The 20507-nt window shown below is 41.7% G+C and overlaps 1 protein-coding gene across 10 annotated transcripts in view; it reads right to left on the bottom strand.

Moving 5' to 3' along the window:
* The window catches only part of prdm16 (PR domain containing 16), a 456303-nt gene that overhangs the window by 13939 nt on the left and 421857 nt on the right, over positions 1-20507 (bottom strand). For 5 of the 10 annotated variants that reach the window (XM_034173184.1, XM_034173183.1, XM_034173182.1 and 2 more), the window contains 9 exons: positions 14962-15163; positions 14709-14874; positions 14339-14492; positions 10554-12231; positions 10268-10361; positions 5319-5491; positions 5112-5189; positions 4239-4408; positions 3656-3827 (listed from right to left, as the gene is read on the bottom strand). In XM_034173184.1, the coding sequence (XP_034029075.1) occupies positions 3656-3827; positions 4239-4408; positions 5112-5189; positions 5319-5491; positions 10268-10361; positions 10554-12231; positions 14339-14492; positions 14709-14874; positions 14962-15163 (2887 nt within the window). The remainder of the gene's footprint in view (positions 1-3655; positions 3828-4238; positions 4409-5111; positions 5190-5318; positions 5492-10267; positions 10362-10553; positions 12232-14338; positions 14493-14708; positions 14875-14961; positions 15164-20507) is intronic. The other 5 variants (XM_034173187.1, XM_034173186.1, XM_034173192.1 and 2 more) reach the window with 5 other exon arrangements.

Raw genomic sequence — 20507 nt, forward strand, 5'->3', positions numbered from 1 at the left:
TTAGCGGGCCGGGGGTATGGGTACAGCCTGTGGATGGAGAAAGAGCTCCATCATCAGTGGATCTCGTAGATAAATGCTTCAACCTAAGACCCCCTCAGGCAGGGGTCCACACTGCCAGCCATTGTAGCTCCGTCCCAGGCCAGCTCCAACTTTACTTTTATCCAGACTGTAGAACTTGAGCCATGGTTGGATCCTAACCGTAATTATGAGCTGATTATGGTCCAGAGGACATAGATACCTCACCGTTCTTCAGCTCTGCCATGATGAAAACACCCATTGTACATCTAAACCCTCTTACATATTAGCAGCACATTTCCCACCACAGCAACCTCAGTCGCTACGACGTCCCCGGCCTACAAACTGATCTGCTTTCATATCAAAACGGAGGCACGGAGGAACTTTATTTTGATTGGATGCAAAAGTATAAAATGAGGAAAAGGGGGCAAAATTCTACTGCAAGAAGGATTCAAAATAATTACAGATGGTACTCTGTGAATGTGTGTTTGACTTCAGTCACTCGGAGGGAGAATAAACAGAGGGCCGTCTGCTGCAAGGACAGAAGCACAACACTTAATCTGAATTACAGATATTAAAATGTCAAACCGGCTTATTGTGGTTGAGACTTGGTGTTGACCTCAGATGGCAGAGGAACTCAACTGCAACTGGACCTAACATGAGATGACAAGAGGAGGTGAGGGGTCTCCCGTCTCCCTGAGCGACACAGAATGGATCTGTCCTAAAACTGATTATGTACTTCATCTCAGAGGCTGCTTAGACTGACCTCACAATCCTTAATGTCTAATTCTTCTATCTTTTCAACTCTAACATCTTGATAGCTACACTGGTCTTATGAGTTAACTGGACAGGTAAGTTAGTTGTTAGTAACTTAGTCCTTGCACCAGATCCGATAGTCGGTATGTCGGTGTCACCTAGGGTACCAACACTTATAATTTACTAGGTATATATGCCTAGTTAGTATTTATGTATGACAGCCATCCAAGGGTGGTCGCAGTAGCCAGGTAGGGGTCAAAATTAAGAAGTATACAACATTATTTGTTTGATGACAAAGACTCCAAAAGGTATAGTTTAGACTGTCTTTATCTGAATGTTATTATGGTTTAAAATCAGTAAAAATGGTGACAAGGGTCAGTTTGTACAGCGGTCAAAAGGTAAAGTTGCTCCAATTCTCATAAAAAGTGTCAAAAACTTATTGGATAAGTTAACTGGGTTCTATAAATATCTTGCATTAGCTGTCATGTTTAGTTACAAAATTCAAGCAACTTTCCACCCCTCTCACACCTTGACAATGTAGCCTACGTATGCCAACCGTATTAAAAAAACACTGGCATATGCAGGCGTACGTCTAAGTTATGGGTAAGAGTGCGCTGAAGCACGCTGATATACGTCATAATACTTTAATTCCTTGTCATGGGCTGAAGAAACATAGCCTTTTAAAGCAAGTCCCTTGGTGGTTTGTCTGTTCCGGTGCATCTCTCAGCCTGAACCAGAGAACACCAGCACTTTGTGCCACAACAAGACAATTAACTTATTTTAAATGTTGAAAGAGTCACAGCGCTTCAATCATTCAAATCAGTGTTTATCACAGACATCAGTCGATTCTTCAGCATTCTGCATGCAATGAAATTAAGTCCCATGATCTACCACGACACAAATAAAATAAAATAAAATATTTTTAAAATTTACTCTCTTTGTCCTCCGTGTGGACGGGAGTGACCACACAACTGCGTACGCTCTCTCGATGACATGTTCGTCAATATCTACATGCACCACCTGCCAAACAAAATGGTTCTGCCGGCGGTAGAAACACAAACCAAGCCAGAGTTAACTGTTCCTACCCGCACCATGCCATGCAGTACCAACCTGGACCGCTGTCAGTATACGCTGGCTTAATTGTCAAGGTGTGACAGCTGCGTAATTTATTAGATATCCGCCTGCGTATGCCAGCGTTTTTAATACGGTTGGCACACGTTGGCTAAATCCTTAAGGTGTGACAGATAGACAATAGATAGTCTATAGCCAGTCCAAAACTGTACATTTTTGGAATTCCTATGTTCACACAATCTGGTATATTTTTCAATGTGATTGAACCATTTTTATATTTTTACCCCTGTGTGATCCTCCATTGACCCTGGGATGTCTATCCTACTTTTTCAAGTCCCTATAAATGGGTGACCAAAATACAATAAAACATTTTACCACCCCATGTGGTAGGAACCAACCTATCTGGTCCATGGACCAAGTCAGGTGTCTTCTCACCCCACATTAAACCCCATCATTATCAGGAACTTTTCATGCATGTCTGTTGATGACTCTACTTGACAACAGAATTACGCAAAAATGTATTTTCACTACTAGTGGTGGTGGAGGGGGGGGGGTGGGGGGGTGGAGAGACAAGGGACAAGAAAGAAGAAGAGTGACGTAAACAGACCCTGAGGTCCATCCATCCCCAGTGACCAAGAAAAAGAAAGATCTCATTAAACTGTCTTGCACATCTCCATTCTGGTCCAGACTTATTTTCAGTTTCATCAACATTACCAAACAAGGCAATTTCCAGCCTTTTTGGGTCCAAATAACCTCCTTGGCAGAGACAACAATGCATTCACCTAAAAAAACAAATATATGATTGAATAACCCCAGAAGAATGGCCTCGACTGAGTGTCCATGGAGGCTTATGAGACATCAATGAGAACTGAATCGCAAAAAAGAAATTTGTCCATCAGTATCTACATCCTATGGACTTTCTTTAATGGCCCCGCCCAGCTGGCCCTGTGTTCTTTTACTTTTTTCAACCAGCTTCCCCTCTACCCTTCTTCTCCCTCTCCATCCTCCTCTCTGTGTCTCTTGACCATTAGACTTGTCCAGTGTAAGTACCCAGACTGTGGTCCTGACCTTCAGCAGATGCACATCTCTGTATTTCTTGCTGAGGTCCACCTGGAGTAGTTCAGATCAGTTACTCTTCCATTTTATCCATTTAATGTTGTATTTCTGTGACTGATGTTGTGTTTCTGTTTAACTGGGGTAATGCTACTTTGCCCACAGAGTTGCATAAATAAAACAGAAATGATTTGAACTGGATTGGATGTTTTTGTCCAAGGCTCAGAGGAGGTAATGAATGAAATCACACACGTTGACTCCTGCAGGAGTTATTTGTAAGCTTTAGAGGCACTCAGGTGGTTTTTAAGTTCTCCACATCTCCAGTAAAACTTTAGATGGTTAAGGAATGACTCACAAAACCAAAGGTGAATCCTCGAGTTTGTTCATGACTAATGCTAAGCAACCTCAGTCCACTAGGGAGCGCTGTGCACCATGTTTTAGCACTTTTTATTATTGTGTGCTTGGGGAAATACTGAAAGTATATCCGTCTGTCCAACTTAACGTCTGCATTTCCTGCATTTCTGTACCTGTTAAGACCAAATATCCGGCTCAGGTAATAAGATCCAAAAGTTCTTCAAACTGAGGTCATTTTACGAGTTCTGGCATCCTTAAGAGGGTAATTTGGAGCAAGGCTTAAAGAATATATGTGAGGTTAGGTCAAGGTAAGAGGCTAGGTTTGGCATGTAGAGCAGAGAGTTTAGGTTGTGGATCAAATCTAATCCCTGAAGCTCTTTACAAAATGCGGTTCAGAGCCACTTACCTCTTGTCAGTCGAGCTGGACGCCTGGTTCATCTCACTGTTGGAAATGAAGTTGCGGATTTCTGAGAAGTACGAGTCCTCCTTCTCATCTAAAAGTGCATGATTGTCTGGCTCGGAGTTTGGCGAGGAGATGGTTGTTCCTAGGTTGGAAAGTATCCCGGACTGTTGGCTCACTGTCGGGGGAAAGACATGCACATACACACACAACTTTACTTTGACAACCATCAGAAATAAATAACAGATGATTATGAAGGAAATGCAAAATATCATCAGTGTTGTACCACAAGTTTTATGATTGCAATATATTTTATGGGGAATATCTCCCACATTATGCCATGTATTTATACCTTTTGTAAATTATACATAATGATGCACAATAAATCTTGTTCACACATTAACAATTCATAATGGAGTAGCTGATATAAGGGTGGCTGGAGGATCACAGGTTCAATGCCCAGCCAGACAGGCACTTGAGCAAAGTCCTGAATCATCAGGTTGTTGAGTGTGAATGTGAGGAGTGAACATGGAGGCGTCGCTGTAAAGCACTTTGAGCTCCATGTATCGACTTGAAATAAAACACTGACCAGGAATGTTCTCGTGCTCGTGCTTCTTGAGGTGCCGGTCGAGGTTGGTTTGCTGGCCAAAGCAGCGGTTGCACAGGTGGCATTTGAAGGGCTTCTCCTTGTTGTGGATGTTACGAACGTGACGTTGAAGGTTGGACGAGATGCTGAAGGAGCGATCACAGTATTTACACCTGCAGCAACACAACGGGTGGTTTGAAGGTGGGTTAACGGAGCCGAGGGACGATATTGCGAGCAGCCGCACATACGGAGTCGTGATGATGAGCAAAAACGTTATTAGTGGTAATGAATATGTTTCCACTTATGGGCTGTATCTCAGATTTAAGGGTCATTGTTTTTATTTGGAGAAATTCTTTTTATATTCTACAGAAGAGGAGCCCAAAGGGTCACAAATTATTGCTTTCGCTGAGTTAAGTCATGAAAAGAACTGTGTTTGGCACCACTATAATTTTATTCCTTAGCTTTTAAATAAGAGATTCATAATGTGATTTTGCCAATATGATCAAATTCCATACTGTCTGGAAACAATTTATAATTTTGACCGGATGGGTAGAAATTGATGTCAAGACTTTACATTTGGTAGTGACTTCAAAGATCATGTGGGGGCTTCCCCCGAGCAGCGCAAGAATGCTGGGAAGGAAGTAAGGAAAGGTAGCGTGATGTCAGCTGGCTGCTCGCTCAAACAATAAAAGCTAATTATGCTCACAGGTTCAAATTGTCAGGGCCAAGATGGACGAAAACGCGCCGAAACAGCTTATTTCTGTATAAATCTAATATGTCCCTCTTATATTTTGTAAAGGTTAGTGAGAAATAAACACTTCCAGTAAAAAAGAAGAAAAAGGCACATAAAGAATAGAATAGAATAGAATAAAATACCTGTAAGGCTGTTCCCCTGTGTGTGTCCGTAAGTGTCTCGTAAGGTTTGCTGAACGAGGGAAAATTTTCCCGCAATACCTACAAGGAGACAGTAGACAAAAAAGTAAAATACGAATGAGAAACATACTAAATATTTTATAACTATTGCAAACGGGACATGATGGTAACTTCTGGCCAATCCTGGAACTGACACCTGATGTCTCCTACCTGCAGGCGTAGCGCTCTTTGCCCTTGCGAAGGATGGCGTCTGAGATGGAAGGTGGTGGCGAGCGGAAGTTGAATAGCGGATGGCCCGTATGCTGCAGTGAGTTGGGCGGTCCATCCAGTTTTAGGGTGCCAAAACTCTCCAGCTTCTCCGCCATATTCTCCATAGCGGTCATCTGAGGGGGAGGAGATAGCAAGGAGGCAAATGTGGTGAGTAACAATGATGAGGAAAGAGGGGCAAGGACAAAATGGGGACAGATGAGATCAGGTATTATGATTAGAAATAAAATTCCACTTTAGGCTGGAACATGAATTGTATTAAATTTGATACTGATTATTTGTGAATTTTCAAAGAGATAAGAAGGCATTGACATATAACTCTGAGTTTGACCTTTCAATGTCGCCGAAGACCAAAAGTTACGTGATCAATACAAATGCAATATATGACTTCATATTCCAGTCTGACCAACATGTTGGCCAATAATAGTAGCCGATATGAGCCTTTCACTAAGATACTGGTATCAGTGTTGTTTCTGCTGATATGAAAACTTTAATTTTACAAAATAACCAATGTAAGAAAAACACTGGCTTTTGGAAATGGTGTCATTATATAGTTTATCCAAGGCATTGTTTACAATGCTGTCAAGTATGGCTGGGACCCTGTCACCCCTTGGTTACATTAGCTTTAAGAATCAAAGTGACCAGTTATCATTAAATGTGGTCCTTATGCTGTGAGCTATTTGGGCCAAAATAGATGAGGTGTTTTCTATGTAAATAGTGAGTGATAGGACACAGTGGTGACCAATTTAAGTGAAGGCATCATGGCGGCATGTTGGTTTGGTGCTTGAACAAAATAATCCAAATTAGCACAATATGTTCCTAGACAGCTCTATTTCTGTTTGTCATTTATTTCTCCTATGTTTTGTAAAGGTCAATAAACACTTTTAGGTGGCAGCAGATATATTGGTATCATAATTTTTTTACTCAGTAATATCTGCATTGGTATCGGCCCTCAAAAAAAAATCTATATCAATCAGGTTCTACTTCATATTACTGTTTAATCAGATCTTTAGGTGCTAAACATCCTGCACCAGGGTCAAATTTTGACCTTGGCTTGTGACCTTAACTTTAAACCAATTTTTCTGAAAACCAAATTGCTTTGTCTGCGACTGACCTCCAGTCAGTCCACTAAATATGGTTGAAATTAGATCAAAACTCAGGGTTAAAACCAATACTCCTGCATGCACTATCACTGTGTAACAAACAGGATCTGTGGGGGAGAGTGGAAGCTTTTCGGAAGTAGTACGCCAGAGGTAACCCTTGTTGATTGCTCTGAAGGAGAGTCACCTCACTGACATGTCACACACAGAGCACATTCCTCCACATCCTCAGTGTTTGCTTTGGTCTCTGCTCCATTGCTTTTATCTGCTCAAACTGTCACAGGCTGGCAAACTGATTTAATGAGGCATTCAAGAGCCCCCATTTTCTTCCGTACAATGTAGTTTGTTATGCCCTGAACCGATAGCTGCTTCCCCTCTACTAGGGGACAACCATGTAGGAGTTTATTTGTCAAAAACAACTTACATCCTTCCGTTTTTTGTGAACAGGGGACGGTAGAGACACAGTAGAGACAGACACACTGTCTCGATGTGTTTACTCGCAGTCTGAGAACAGGCGTAGGGGGAGCTGGGGGATTCCGTCATGAGACCAAATTAGAGGTGGCATTGTGTTTGGATGACTGGGAGGATCACAGTTGACACACTCTGATATGAAGAGTCTGCAGAGACCGCCCACCATCAGGATCCGGATCCATCAGGGAAATGAATTCCTCAACTTTCTTGTGTGTGTGTGTGTGTGTGTGTGTGTGTGTGTGTGTGTAGAGATGTCTTGCAGAAAATGCAGAAATTCAATCAAATGAATGCAAGAGGCTTATCTCAGGGCCAGGGATCACATCAGGAGCTTGGAACTAAATTTAGAATAACTTTACCCAGAACTATCCTGAAAAGGATGGATGCGGTACCTAGTTCTGAACTGACATTTTCAATGAGCTTCCAGTATGGTGATGATTAAGGAAATGCAAAGCAAATGACATTAAACTTTGATTCTTGCAGGTTTTTTTATTACTTTGTTGCATGATTCTATTTTATTGTTGTGCAATCTTCTGAGAACTCATGCAGATGTAAGTACTATATAGGCCCTGAGGCCTATGGTACCCATCCTTATCACGTGGATGAGAGTGTACGACTCCCCCAGGACAGGACGCCAGTCTGGCTCTGATTACTTCCCCAACCACAGCGGGTACCCACTTACAGCTGAGCGGACTGGAACAATGCAGATTAGGTGCCTTGTTCAAGAACCCAAACAGTTAGTATGAAAGGGATTTATTCCCAGGTCTGCATATTTGCAGGCCACCTCCTTACCCACTCAGCTACCTGCTCTAGAGCTCATGCAAAATAGTGGAAAAAAAAAAAAAAAAATCCCAGACTTGGTCCATCTCCTCAGTCCAACATTTATTGCAGTTTCCGTGTTCTTACCAGTTTATCTTAAAAAAATCTTCACTTCAAATACCATCAGCGTAAATACTGTACAGTAATGTCTAACAAATGACACAAGAATTATAGCTAAGAGCCGATTCCTTGGTGTAAAATAACAGAAAATAGCTCCTGTAACACATGCATGTTGGAAATTAGGAGCAGGTATTGTTGAATTTACATATAGCTTGAAATGAGTTTGTCAATGCCCTGTGACAGACTGACGGTCTGTCCACACTGTCCCCCAACTCTCGCCCATTGACCACTGCGATAGGCTCTAGCCCCCCCGTGACCCTTAATTGGAATAAGTGGATTCAGAAAATGAATGAAGCTTGTTTAAATACTTTATTATCATTATATAGTCTTTAAGTTGGCGACTTACAACATAATAGCATTGATTATTTCCCATCAGCTGACAGACCTGAAATGCACTCCATCCATGTGTGTCCATCTCTCAGTTTTCCTGCCAACATTATAACAGTACAGTAAAAAGTCTGTCTTTTTCCTAATTTTCATTTCTGCAGCTCCACCGTTGTAGCACTGATACTGGGTCAAATCTAAAGTTGCCACTCTTCAATAGTATGGCAAGTTTAAAACAAAAAAAAAATCCAGAACTGTTGGATTCCTTGGATCAAGCTGAGTTCAGCGACCACGTATGCTTACACTTCCAGGGAATTTAGACTCCGGTTTAGCATAACTCTCATAGTACTTACATTGGAAATATTACATAGGATGTTGTGCAAAAGGCAATATACTGTACATACAATAATGTACAACGGTGGTGTGTGAGGTGTGTGTTTGCCGTGTCTGTGTGTCAGTCAGCTGCTCTGTGTGTTTGTGCAGTAGGTGGTACAGAAGTAAACAGACACTGGGTGGTACGTACATGTGCTTTCAAATTATTTATTACGATTTACAGTGATAAGGTGTTCCTCAGGGTGATAGCCTGTGGGGAGAAACTATTCTAGTGTCTGGTTGTTTTGTTTACAATGTATACGAGGCGTTAGTGGCAGCTACGATTCTACACATTTTGCATACGATTCCTGCTTCACGCGCACTTCGACCATACTTCGCACTATGTGTGAATGGGCCCTTACCACTGTCGCCTGTGTGTTTGCTCTAGTGGTTGGTAAGGTTAGACCTTAGTTGTGTTACTCCAATTTACACCCTACCACAATTTAAAAAAATCAACTACACAAAAAATTCAACCAACAAATTTTGGCCAGGCTTCACAAAATTTGGTACAGTTGAGCTTTAGACAAAGTATCAAATTTATATTTATATGGCTGAAGATTCACCTGACACAGCCAACTGAAACTGGTGTTGAAGCAGCCAAATAGAGAATGAGGTCATATCTCAGCAACACTTTGATAAATCAAAATAACACTTGGTATGTGGGCTTGGAACCCAATTTCCGTTTAACTTCTAGGGAACTTCTTGAGGGGGATAGTCAGCAATAGGATGCCATGTTTTTTTTTGAGGTATCATGCTGACAAAGTGTAGGGATGGACACATCCATCATCCATCCATCCATTGCATTTTACAGGGTCCCTAGGAATATTTTGCTTGCCCATTACTAAAAACAGTCCATATTTGTGGTATTTTACTTGTGCATCCAGTTTCAGCTGCATATAGATGTTTAATATAAAATATGCAAATTCATATATTCCTGCTTTATGAAGCAAAGTCACAGTTTAGATAGGACACAGATTTCCAGGTCAGATTAAGCCGTTTCCACAATGAGAGCCCCACATTCTCCTGGACACAAACACAGGATGTCCTTGATGGACACGGCACTATTATCTAACTAGCCAGCCAGCCAGAGAGAAAAAAAACGTGGAGGGGGTTGAGCTATTAGCTGGCCTGTGGGCTCTCAGTGCATGAAACAATGCCACGACTAAGATTAGCGTGGTCGAGTGAGGCATTTTGTTACAATTCAAAAGGTTATTCTTCTTTTTTTTATATTAATACTATCATTCCTTGCAATCAAGACTGGTAGAGGTGGGGAGGGTCTGGGGACAGTCGAACAATGTGACTGATTATCAAAGGAGCTGCGATAACAGGCTGTGTCTTCTGAAAAAGGTAGAAGTGACGAGGTACACAGGCGCCATTCAGTAAACAAAGGAAGAAATCATACCGAACCCTTGAGAAAATAACATCAACACTGTGGAATGATGGTGCACAGGGCCCTATCAATCCAGGTTACAGCAGCGTGGGAGGCAGCACTCAAGTATTTTCACATAATACATGTAATGAAAAAATAGTTGATAGCATCTGGGAATAATCAGCCTGCAATACCTGGGAGGACAATCCTCTACTTTTATTCCCTCGCTGTAGTTTAAGTTCAAAAAGCATGCATAGTTCCTCTCTTAGATTATACCAAGTACATTACTTATGTTTGAGATGTGTGTGCTGCACGCGTACCTGTGGATGTGGATGGAAGAGTGGTGGCGAGGGCCTGAGGAACTTCTCCTTCAGAGCTCCTACAGGATCGAGCAGCTTTCTCTTCTCCACCCTGCTGGACCAATAGCAAGGCAGAGGGTTACGTACCAAGGTCAATGTTAAACCTCCAACCTCTCCAATTAACACAAACATCTACCAGCTATCTTGCCTTCAACAGCAACAACAACTACAGTAACATTAATAATGTCTATCAAATACCTTGTTTTATTACAAATTTCAGCTTCTGGTCAAATCAGGGCTGAAATACCTGTATATTGGGTCCATGAAGAATGCTGAGGGCTTGGCGTAGTGCAGGGGTGGCGGCTGGGGAGGTTGTGCCTGGGGTTGCTGGTGCTGGCCTATAGAGGACTGATGCAACAACTGGGCATGAGGATGTGGAAACCTAGGAGGGGTTTCATCCTTGATGGAAACCCCCTTGTTGACACCATAAACATGGTTCTTTCGATTCTGGGACTCAATAGCCACACCGTTATGACCACTACGGCTTCGGCTACTGATGCTGAGGTCCAGGGGCTGTTCCTCACTACTAGATAACACTAAAGGTCCACTGCTTGCCTTAGTAGTACTATTGAGGTTTGAAGGATTTGCAGGTTTCGGGGGAGCTATCTTGGTCTCCTTGGACTTTGTGGTGAGATCAAACGGTGACTCCGCTGTGGGTGCAGGAGCTAGTGGCACACCAGAAACCATCTTGTGCAACTGTTCACGAGATGATTTGGACTCTGCCTTGAAGAACATACTAGGATTGAGGGGACTTCGGTCAGTGCTGAACGGATAGAGCGAGCTGTGGAAGTTGGGCAGAAACTGGAAGGGGAACATGGAATGGTAGGGCAATGGGCCCATCTTCTTTTCCTGATGAAGACCAATCAACCCTGGACCAAAATACTTTTCAGCAATAGAGGCGATAGCTTTGATGGAGTCTGTGGCAGCTGCGTTGCTATTTGTGGTGGTCGGTGGGAGGGCTTGCTCATCAGGTGGAGGAAAGAAAGAGTGCTGGGATGTTGTAGAAGACAGGAAAGGACGGTCAATGGTGAGATTCCCCGAACTACACACAGCTGATATCAATGCACTGCTCGTGTCTTCTAAATGTTTGCCTTCATGACTAGAGACAGCTCCAGATGTCTTCCGTCTTTTGCCATTTCGTTCACGTTCACTCTCACCATCACTCTCAAGATCAGAACCATCACCTGAAGCAGTACCAGTGGTGGTGTCCAAATCTGTCCCACTTGTAGTATTAACATCTTCCAGGTCACTGCCATCAGACATGTCTGTCATCTTAGCTTTTGGCTTTGCTTCATTAGAAGACAAGTCCAGTTTGTTCTCCTTCTCTTTGTCTTCCATCTGACTCAAACTGTTGCCACCGTTGCTGTTTGTAGAGCTATCCAAAGACAGCAGAGGGCCATCAAGGGGACTCCGTGGCAACTTCACCTCCTGACTGTTGGTGCCTAGTGGACTTTTCAGAAGGGGACTAGGAGGCAGTAATGGTGGACGTGGGTACAGCGATGGGGGGAAGATGCCTGGGAAACCGTGAGGGAGGGATGGAAAGCCATGTGGCCCTGCAGAAAATGGCAAGCCAGCATGAGGGTGCGGTCGGGAAGGAAAGTAGTCAGTAAATCCTAAACCTGATTGGTTTAAGCCTGCAAGGTGAGGATGATGAGACTTGGCCTTTGCCATAATGGGGCTGGAACTCATGGGGATGCCGGTGGTGTACATTCCTGCTGGAGAACCATAATGGTTTTTGCCCTCGCAGAATCGTCGATGCTTGTTGAGGGAGGAGGTAGTGCTGAACAACTGCCCACAGTCTTTACACTTGATCTGGGTCCGGCAGTCGGCATGCATCCGCTTGTGGCGGCAGAGGTTGGAGAACTGTGTGTATGATTTGTGGCACACCTCGCCTGGGGGAGCAAAAAGACGCAGCCCATCAGGGCCTGGTTAAACCCATTTTAACACTGTCTCTAACTCTGTATACCAAATTAACTCCACATCAAGACAGTCACTGCTGATCTGATCAATATCTGTTAGAACAGGAAGTGTTTTCAAGAAAACCAACAACTCATTCAGTTAAAATTTTCCTGATTCATGCTTACGTTTTACTGCCAACAATTTGTTGAAGCAATGCAAAGCAGATAACGTGCCATGAGGCTAACATTCAACTCGGTCTGGTCCAAATTAGGTACAGATCCAAACTATACATTCACTTGTGCAACACACAAAGTTGAGCAAGATATCTGCATTAGACTTGCGATTGTGATCAAAATGAACCACATCACTTTTTAATCCCTTTAACACTGTGATAAAGGTTTTTCTTCTATGTCTTTCTTCAATCTTAATGACATCACAAAGATCTGAGCGAGAATAAAGTGAGATATCTGACTGCCTTTGTCTGCTGGTTCACTGAGAGGTGACGGTCTACTGCTTAAGTGGTGGGCTTGAACCACATGATCCACAGTTCAAATCTCACCAGACTGGAAAATCACTAAGGGCCCTTGAGCAAGGTCCTTAATGCCCCATTTGCTTCTGGTGTGCAGGTGAGGCATCACTGTAAAGCTCTTTGAGCTTCTCATTCAGATGGAAAAGCATTATATAAATGCAGTCTATTTACTTTCTCATTAACTTCTGGACACTTGTCATCAAAATGACATTTTTTCTCTCAAACAACTTTTTTATTGTACTTATGAAACATTCATCCAGTAACATAACATTGGTGGAAGACAATTTCATTTAATTAACCACCAATAAAATTACAAATGAATGTTGTCAAAACTTGTCTGAAGTGTTGAAGAATTTTGTTGGCAAAACTTTTGAAGGTTTGAAAACTATGAATGTGTTAAACATATGATTTACCAAATATTGTACAGTCAGTTTAAAGCAGATGTTTGCAAAAATGGCTGTGAATCATCCTTTGACCTTTTACTGTCATTGGAGTTTCATGTTAAACATGAAAATTGGTCCTGAAGGACCAGCAGCTCTTCACAAAACCAAGACTAAAGAGTAGAAGCACAGCTTTTTGGGCACTTACTGGCATTTGAATCCTCCCTAATTTGACTATGAAAAAGTAATGTATTTTCCAAAGTATACATCATGCTTCATTTTTTGTTTTTCACTAGTTTTTGGGAAGTCCTGCAACATACTCTGGTGCCAATTATACACTGAAAAATCTCACATTCATTATTAATAATAGTTATAACGATTCTTTATATCGGACTTTCTCAGAAATCAAAGCTCAAAACAAAACAAACTCTTAAGAATAAATGCTACAAATAATAAATACGCTACAGCAGTGCACAAAAATCCCAAATCAAAGAGCTGATAATACAGAAAAAGGTGCAATTTATACTCCAGTGTGACTTATAGTATATGGGTTGTTCCTCTTCAAGAGTTGTTTTTTTAACAGGTGTGACTTATTCTGAAGAAAATACAATATGTCAAGGTTGAAGTCAAACGAGAGGGTTGTGAGATAAATTTAGATCCCATATATCTTGAGTGTGTGACAATCTGGTGTTTGGTTGCCAAAATGCATGGATGGACATGTGGACGGACATGTGGGCGGAGCCTGTTTCTAAAGTTCCTGTACCATGACATCTGAGGCAAGGCTGCAGACAGCGGCTTCTGGGGTTCACCTAAAACACGCTGCATGCTGCTCGTGAAATCAGGAGCATTGCCTCCAATATACACTACAACAATGCAAAAAAAATCCTAAATCAAAGAGGTGATAAAATGACTTATACTCCAGTGCAACTTATGTATGGGTTTTTCCTGTTCAAGAGGCATTTATACTCCAGAATATATGGTATGACATTTTTCTGGCTACAAACCATAGGTTTTACAAAACCTGGTGACCTTTATTATCTTACTGGATTCTGTGTAATATGACCCCTTTAATAGGACATAAAAATACCAGAACGTGTGCAGAAGAACAAAAAGAGAGGAGACGCTGAAAATCAAAGTAGCATAGGAAGGAAAGCGTGATAAAGAACAGACAGACGTAGACGTCTAACGGAGACATGCTCCATCACGTTCAAAGATGCCACTTACAGATAAAGGGTTTGACACTGCTGTGGATGTGCTTATGCTGCTTGAGGCCTGAGGATGTGGCAAATGTCTTGCCACACTCAGGACACGTGTGAGCGCGTGCCCCCACGTGCTGCGAACGGATGTGGCGCTGCAAGTTGCTGGGATCTGTGAACACCTGAAATTTGAAATGAGCTCATCAAATATTCAACAAATGATTATTTAGCAACATAAATAAGTTGTTACCTGACCTGCATAGATAGCATTCTGAGTTAAAAAAAAGTGCTTAATTTTCATGGCTTTGCATGTTTTACATTTTAGTCCCGTGCACAAATAAAAGTTCCTGCAGAATATCTGAAGCAGAGAAAATCTGTGTGTCCTGTGCACAACTTACGTGCCGGGTATGCTGTACCTTATCACAATTTTCACACTCAAATCGCTTCCCACTGTCATGTGACATCTGGTGCCGGATGAGGTTGGACTTCCAGTTGAAGGCTTTGGGGCACTGGTCACACTTGTACTCTCTCTCCTCCGTGTGTACAATCATGTGTTGGCCCAAACTTGAGAAGGACACAGAAAATTCAGTACTTTTTAATGGCACAGAAAACCCATGCCGTAGTACACGTGTGCCGACCGTGCACGTTTACCTGTACTCATTGGGGAAGATCTTCTCACAGTCTTTGCACTCGTGCACAGGCTCATCGCTGTCCTCCCGTTCCTGTTTGAAGTCCTCTCTCAGAGTGTCAAAAATGGAACCGGCGCTGGAACATGAATACTTTTGGTGCCGCCGCAGCTCCAGCGCCGAGGAGAAGAGCTCGTCACAGTCGTCACAGCGGTACATCTGCTCATCTGTCCACACAAAATCAGATATTTAGGGTTGAACCTCTGCCTTAACAGAGTGAAACAAACATTTAAACAATCTGTGTATAGCAGAAAACACATTACAGTTCATCTTGGAGGTTGGTCATCTTCATCGTCGGCACGTCCAAACAATAATGTTTTGTCCCTTTGTGTTATTTTTTTTAAGCGTCCAACAAAGGGGTTGAAACTGTACAATTTCAAATGGCTTTTGATTTCTATAACTTGGGGGGAACCACACAACACTTAACTAGTTTCTCCACTGCTGCTTAAGAAACAACAATAGTGCCCTGAGAGCACAATGTCCCCTGCTGGTAAATGTTGCTTTGGTACAAGTGGTTGCTACATTCTGATAACATTTCAAGAAATTGTACCAGGTTTCCTGAAATTCCTCCTAAAAATGTGAGAGGAGTTGATTTCAGAATGCAGCCACCAAAGCATGAAACTGACAGAGTCTAGATTTGTTAATCAAAGTCCACAACTCTGGTAAAATGGGTCCAACTGGAATGATATGGAAATATGCATATTATCAACCTATAACAAGGACTTGTACCTAGTTGCATGAAATTTCTCCTAAAAATGTGAGAACAGTTGATTTCGGAACGCTTATTCCCTTTTTAGGATGGACAGACAGACAGACAGACAGATTGAAATCATCATGACATAATCCCCCTTTGGGCCTTTGGCCAGCAGGGGATTAAAAAAATGAAATTTTCTTCCAAATTGTAAATAATTGTGTTGTATATGCCTAATGAATCAACTCCAATTTTCCTAAATTTTTCATGCTGATGAGAATAGATTTTTAGCTCAATAACTCAAAAATTAAAAGATGTCTTGAGAAGAATTTGTAGAGTTTCTTGAGTGACAGAAGATCTGATTTCATTTTAAGGCAGATCCATATATACGTGTATGTGTGTGTATGTGTGTGTGTGTGTGCATGCATATGCATAAAATCTAATTTTATTGTTTCCTTTTGTTTTATCTATTATGTATTTCAAGAAGACACACACTGTCTGTGCTAATTTGTGTACAGACTCTGTGCTAACTGTTGACTTTAAATATGAAATTTAGAATTTGACACGGATGCACATTTTTGATTGATCCAGCAGGTGGCAGTGTGCAGCATGTGTCTGAAACAGTGCTTCAACACAGACATCATTAATTGTCAGTAACATTTTACACTTTTACTTTCACCTTCTGTGGACCATTTTTTCCTCATATTTGTACACGTAACAGGCGTCATGTTTCTCACCGTGGTTGCCAGCTTAAACTGTGACACTGGTGTCACGGTGTGTGCCTGCCAACCAACCAACCAACCAACCAACCAACCAACCAACCAACTAACCAGCCAACCAGTCACCCTACCAGCCAATCAACCAACCAAACAACAAAGCAACCAACCAACCAACCAACCAACCAACCAACCAACCAACCAACCAACCAACCAACCAACTTTATTTGTTTAGCACTCTAAAACAACCACAGTGCTGTAGTGAAGAATAAATAAAAACAATCAAAAAAGACATAGCAGTTCACATACTGTAAGACATAAAATTGTAAATAAAATACATCTAAAATGTGCTCCAGTTTTCAGCACGTGACATGGGTTTGTTTGTGCATGTCAGATATGTTGGCCCCAGGTGAAGGCAACGCCAAATCAGCAAGAACCAGGGGTGATTTTTTTTTTTTTTTGGGGGGGGGGGGGGGGGGGGGACGACGACAGTGATCCTTACATGTACTTTGTCTTCTATTTCACTGCAGACAGCCTGAACCCAAAATATTTCACATTTTGTGTGGTCAATGTCACTTCATTTGTTAAGCAGTTCTCAAAAATTGAGTGATCATGCTGGAAGGAGACAAGTGAGGGAAGCCATCAAGACACCCGTGACAGCTCTGAAAGAATAATTAGCTTCTGAGTGTCAGTGGAGAAACTCCACAGTGCAGCCTTTGTCTGTTATACAGTTACATGATGATGTGGTATTGAGGAGGATTTTCTGAAAAAGAACAGGCAACTCTTCAGCTGCAGTTTCCCGGAAGGCAAATGGGGAAACCAGAGCCTAGATGTGGTCACATTTCGAACCCTTCTCTACTTCACTCCAACATGAAGCTGTGATTGGCGATGCAACATGCAAATGTTGCATCACTCCCACTTTCTCCACTCTCATCCACAGAAGCCAATAATTCTTACATAACTGTCATGGGTCTCTTGGTGGCTTTCCTCACTCATCTCCTTGGTTAGTTTGTTCATCTCTCTGTTACGGTGGCTGAAAAGCGCAAAAACACTTTTACAAGAATTCCCAAAACAAATTTACAAAGTTCTGAAAGAAATTTATAAATGAGAGATTCTGACGGAAGGGGAATGGACCAAGTGACAGACATTTCCCTTCCGTCAGAATCTGTCATTTGTAAATTTGTAAATTTTATTTGCTTCAGGACTTCTTGTGCTCTGCCGTTTGTAAAAGTGTTTTGCACTTCCCAGCCACCATAGTGTGTCATTTTTAGCAGGATTACAAAAACTACCAGGCTGGATTGGATGGAACATGATGGATAATTGGAGCCACAATGGAATCCCTTAAACTTTGAAGTGCATTTTTTTAAATGTGTTTTCCTTAATGTGAAAAACAATTCTAATATAATAAAAAAATCAGTGAATTTCTCAAAAAATGTTAAATGCACCTCTCAGACACATAATAAGTGATCATAAGTATGACTGCGTGATTTACTGTAGATTCTGATGAAGTATTCAAACCAGATGAACAAACTACAATCGGGGGGAGGGTGCTTGCTCAAGAAGCTCTGCATCCTTTCACTGTCATTTTAGTCATTTAGGAACTATGGAATGTTTTCAACCTTCATCAGACCTGTATATTTGTTTTTGTCAATTGTGTTTGTAGCATGGCCCAAGCAGAAGGTCACCCCTTTAAGTCTGGTCTGCTTGAGGTTTCTTCCTCAAATCATCAGAGGCAGTTTTTCCTTACCACTGGTGCATGTGTGCTTACTCTAGGAGTTGGTAAGGTTAGACCTTACTTGTGTGAAGCGTCTTGAGGCAACTTTGTTATGATTTGGTGCTATATAAATTAAATTAATTAAATTAAAGACTCCCCTGATTGCTGAGCTTAGACGGGTGGCCAACTCTAACTTTTTTCACATGTCATTATGGTGTATTGTGTGTAGAATTTTGATGGGAAAAAAATGAATTTCCTCCATTTTGGAATAAGGCTGTAACATAACAAAATGTGGAAAAAGTGAAGCGCCGTGAATACTTTCTGGGTGCACTGTAAGTTTGATTCCTTGAAGATACAAAACAAAGCATCAAATCCTGCATGAATGTTATAACCTGTTGACCGTCGAGACGAAACAGGAAGAAAAATCTATTTTCCATGTGTTTACCTCTGTGGTTGTTAGTTACCACCGAACATCTAATGGTCCCACAGCAAACATTCAAATAAGATTGGAAATCAATTAGCAGTGAGATGTGGCCTTCGTTAAGGCTCTTAATTGCTTGTTCGGACGAGCGGTTTGTGGGACTGTAAGTGTTAACGGCTCACAGGGGAAACAATAAGGATGGTCTTCCTGGTCCACGCTGATAACCTTTACAATACTTCTCACCACCAAGGTCAAACACATAAAACCTTTTCAACAGCGAGTTCCTGAGTCCGACGCCAAGTTCAACAGATCAGGGAAAAGCCCGGTGGAGCATTTGTGCACGGATGTGTGCATGCGTGTGTGTTCTTCTATATGTGTCTGTGTCAGCAGCCACAGGCGGAGCGGGGTGGGGGGGGCACAGTGGCGCCAACCCGCCGTACCCCCGCTGCCACGACCCGAGCAGGCACCAACCCACGCACCGTGCCACTCAGGTGTCCCTCCGAGCCATGCACGCCCATCCATCATCTCAGGCTGCGCTAAATGAGTTTATCCAAAATGACTGAGAGTGCACGGCTCAGCTGTTTTCTACGGCATGTGACCGTTTACGCAGCTGGAACTTCTTGGACACATTAAAAGAGCATTAGAGTGGCAACATCAGGGTGTGTAACCTTGGGGATGAGGATAAATGACCTGCTGGTCAATGGACCATTACATTCGGCTCAAACGCTAAACTAACGAGCTCACTCTGACATCAGCGTGCGCGTATTTCACACACCGCGAGTGTTTTACTGTGACATGGTCACGATTTGCTCTGGAGCTTAAATAGCTAAATACATATTTTAAAAAGTGAAATGTTTTTTTTAAGTGGAAAAGTTCTGAGAATTTCTCTAAAAATCTTTTCACAATTCAAATGCATTTGAAAATTTCATAATTTTTAAAAATGACAGCTCTAGAGTTACAAAATGTTCTAATATGTATAAAGAGTTAGCCAACTGGACTTATGACAGGTACGACATGGTGGTGCAGCAATTACAACTGATGCCTCACACCATTGAGGTGTTCTGGGTTCAAACTCAACCTGAGGTTTGAGTGATAGTTGCGTTCTCACTTCTGGGGGCTCAGCTGAGCTTGGGACTTGAAAAATGTATATTAGCTACTCTAGGATGGTCGCTATAGCCAGGTACCACACAGGGGTCAAAATTTAAAATGCTGTATGAGAATTATATCACATTATTTTTCTGATCATAAATATTCCTAAAAGGTATAGTTTGGGGTGTCTGTGACTGAATGTTATGGACTAATGGGGTAAAAACAGTAAAACTAGTGACAAAGGTCAATTTCCATTTGTACAAATTGCTCCAATTTTGTTAGAAATTGGTCTAAATTATTGCTTGCGTGCACAAGTTTTAAAAGGAAGAGCTAGCACCTTCTGTTATGCTTAGTTATCAAGTTATATGGCAACATATATCATATGTCCAACCTGATCTCACACCAAGTTTATGATGGTGTCACAAAGAGTGATTTAATCTATTAGTTTGTGATTCTGTCATGAAATGTTACATTTTCATGACAGTATCACAAAATTATTTCATGATGGTATCACAAACTTTGGAGTGATACTGGCGGTGCATTGGGTTTAAGGTTAGGGTTATGGTTAAAAATAGTGACTGAAATGACTAGGTCACAAAAATGTGATGCATTTTGTCATGGTATCACCAAAACCAAAAAAACAAAACAAACAAACAAAAAAAATGCATAAAAAAGAAGAATTCAGTGGATATTCACCTTGTTTGACATGACTTTGAAGACGAAGTCTTGAACATGGTCAAAACTATTCCATTTATTAATCCTTAAATCTCAACCAGCAATTTACATCACTTTTTACAACAAATTGGAGCAACTTTAACTTTTGACCCATTCATTTATAAATGTAAATAGACCTTCATCACCATTTGTATGTTTTTTACCC

Source organism: Thalassophryne amazonica, chromosome 6, assembly GCF_902500255.1.
Source record: "Thalassophryne amazonica chromosome 6, fThaAma1.1, whole genome shotgun sequence".
Taxonomy (NCBI): domain Eukaryota; kingdom Metazoa; phylum Chordata; class Actinopteri; order Batrachoidiformes; family Batrachoididae; genus Thalassophryne; species Thalassophryne amazonica.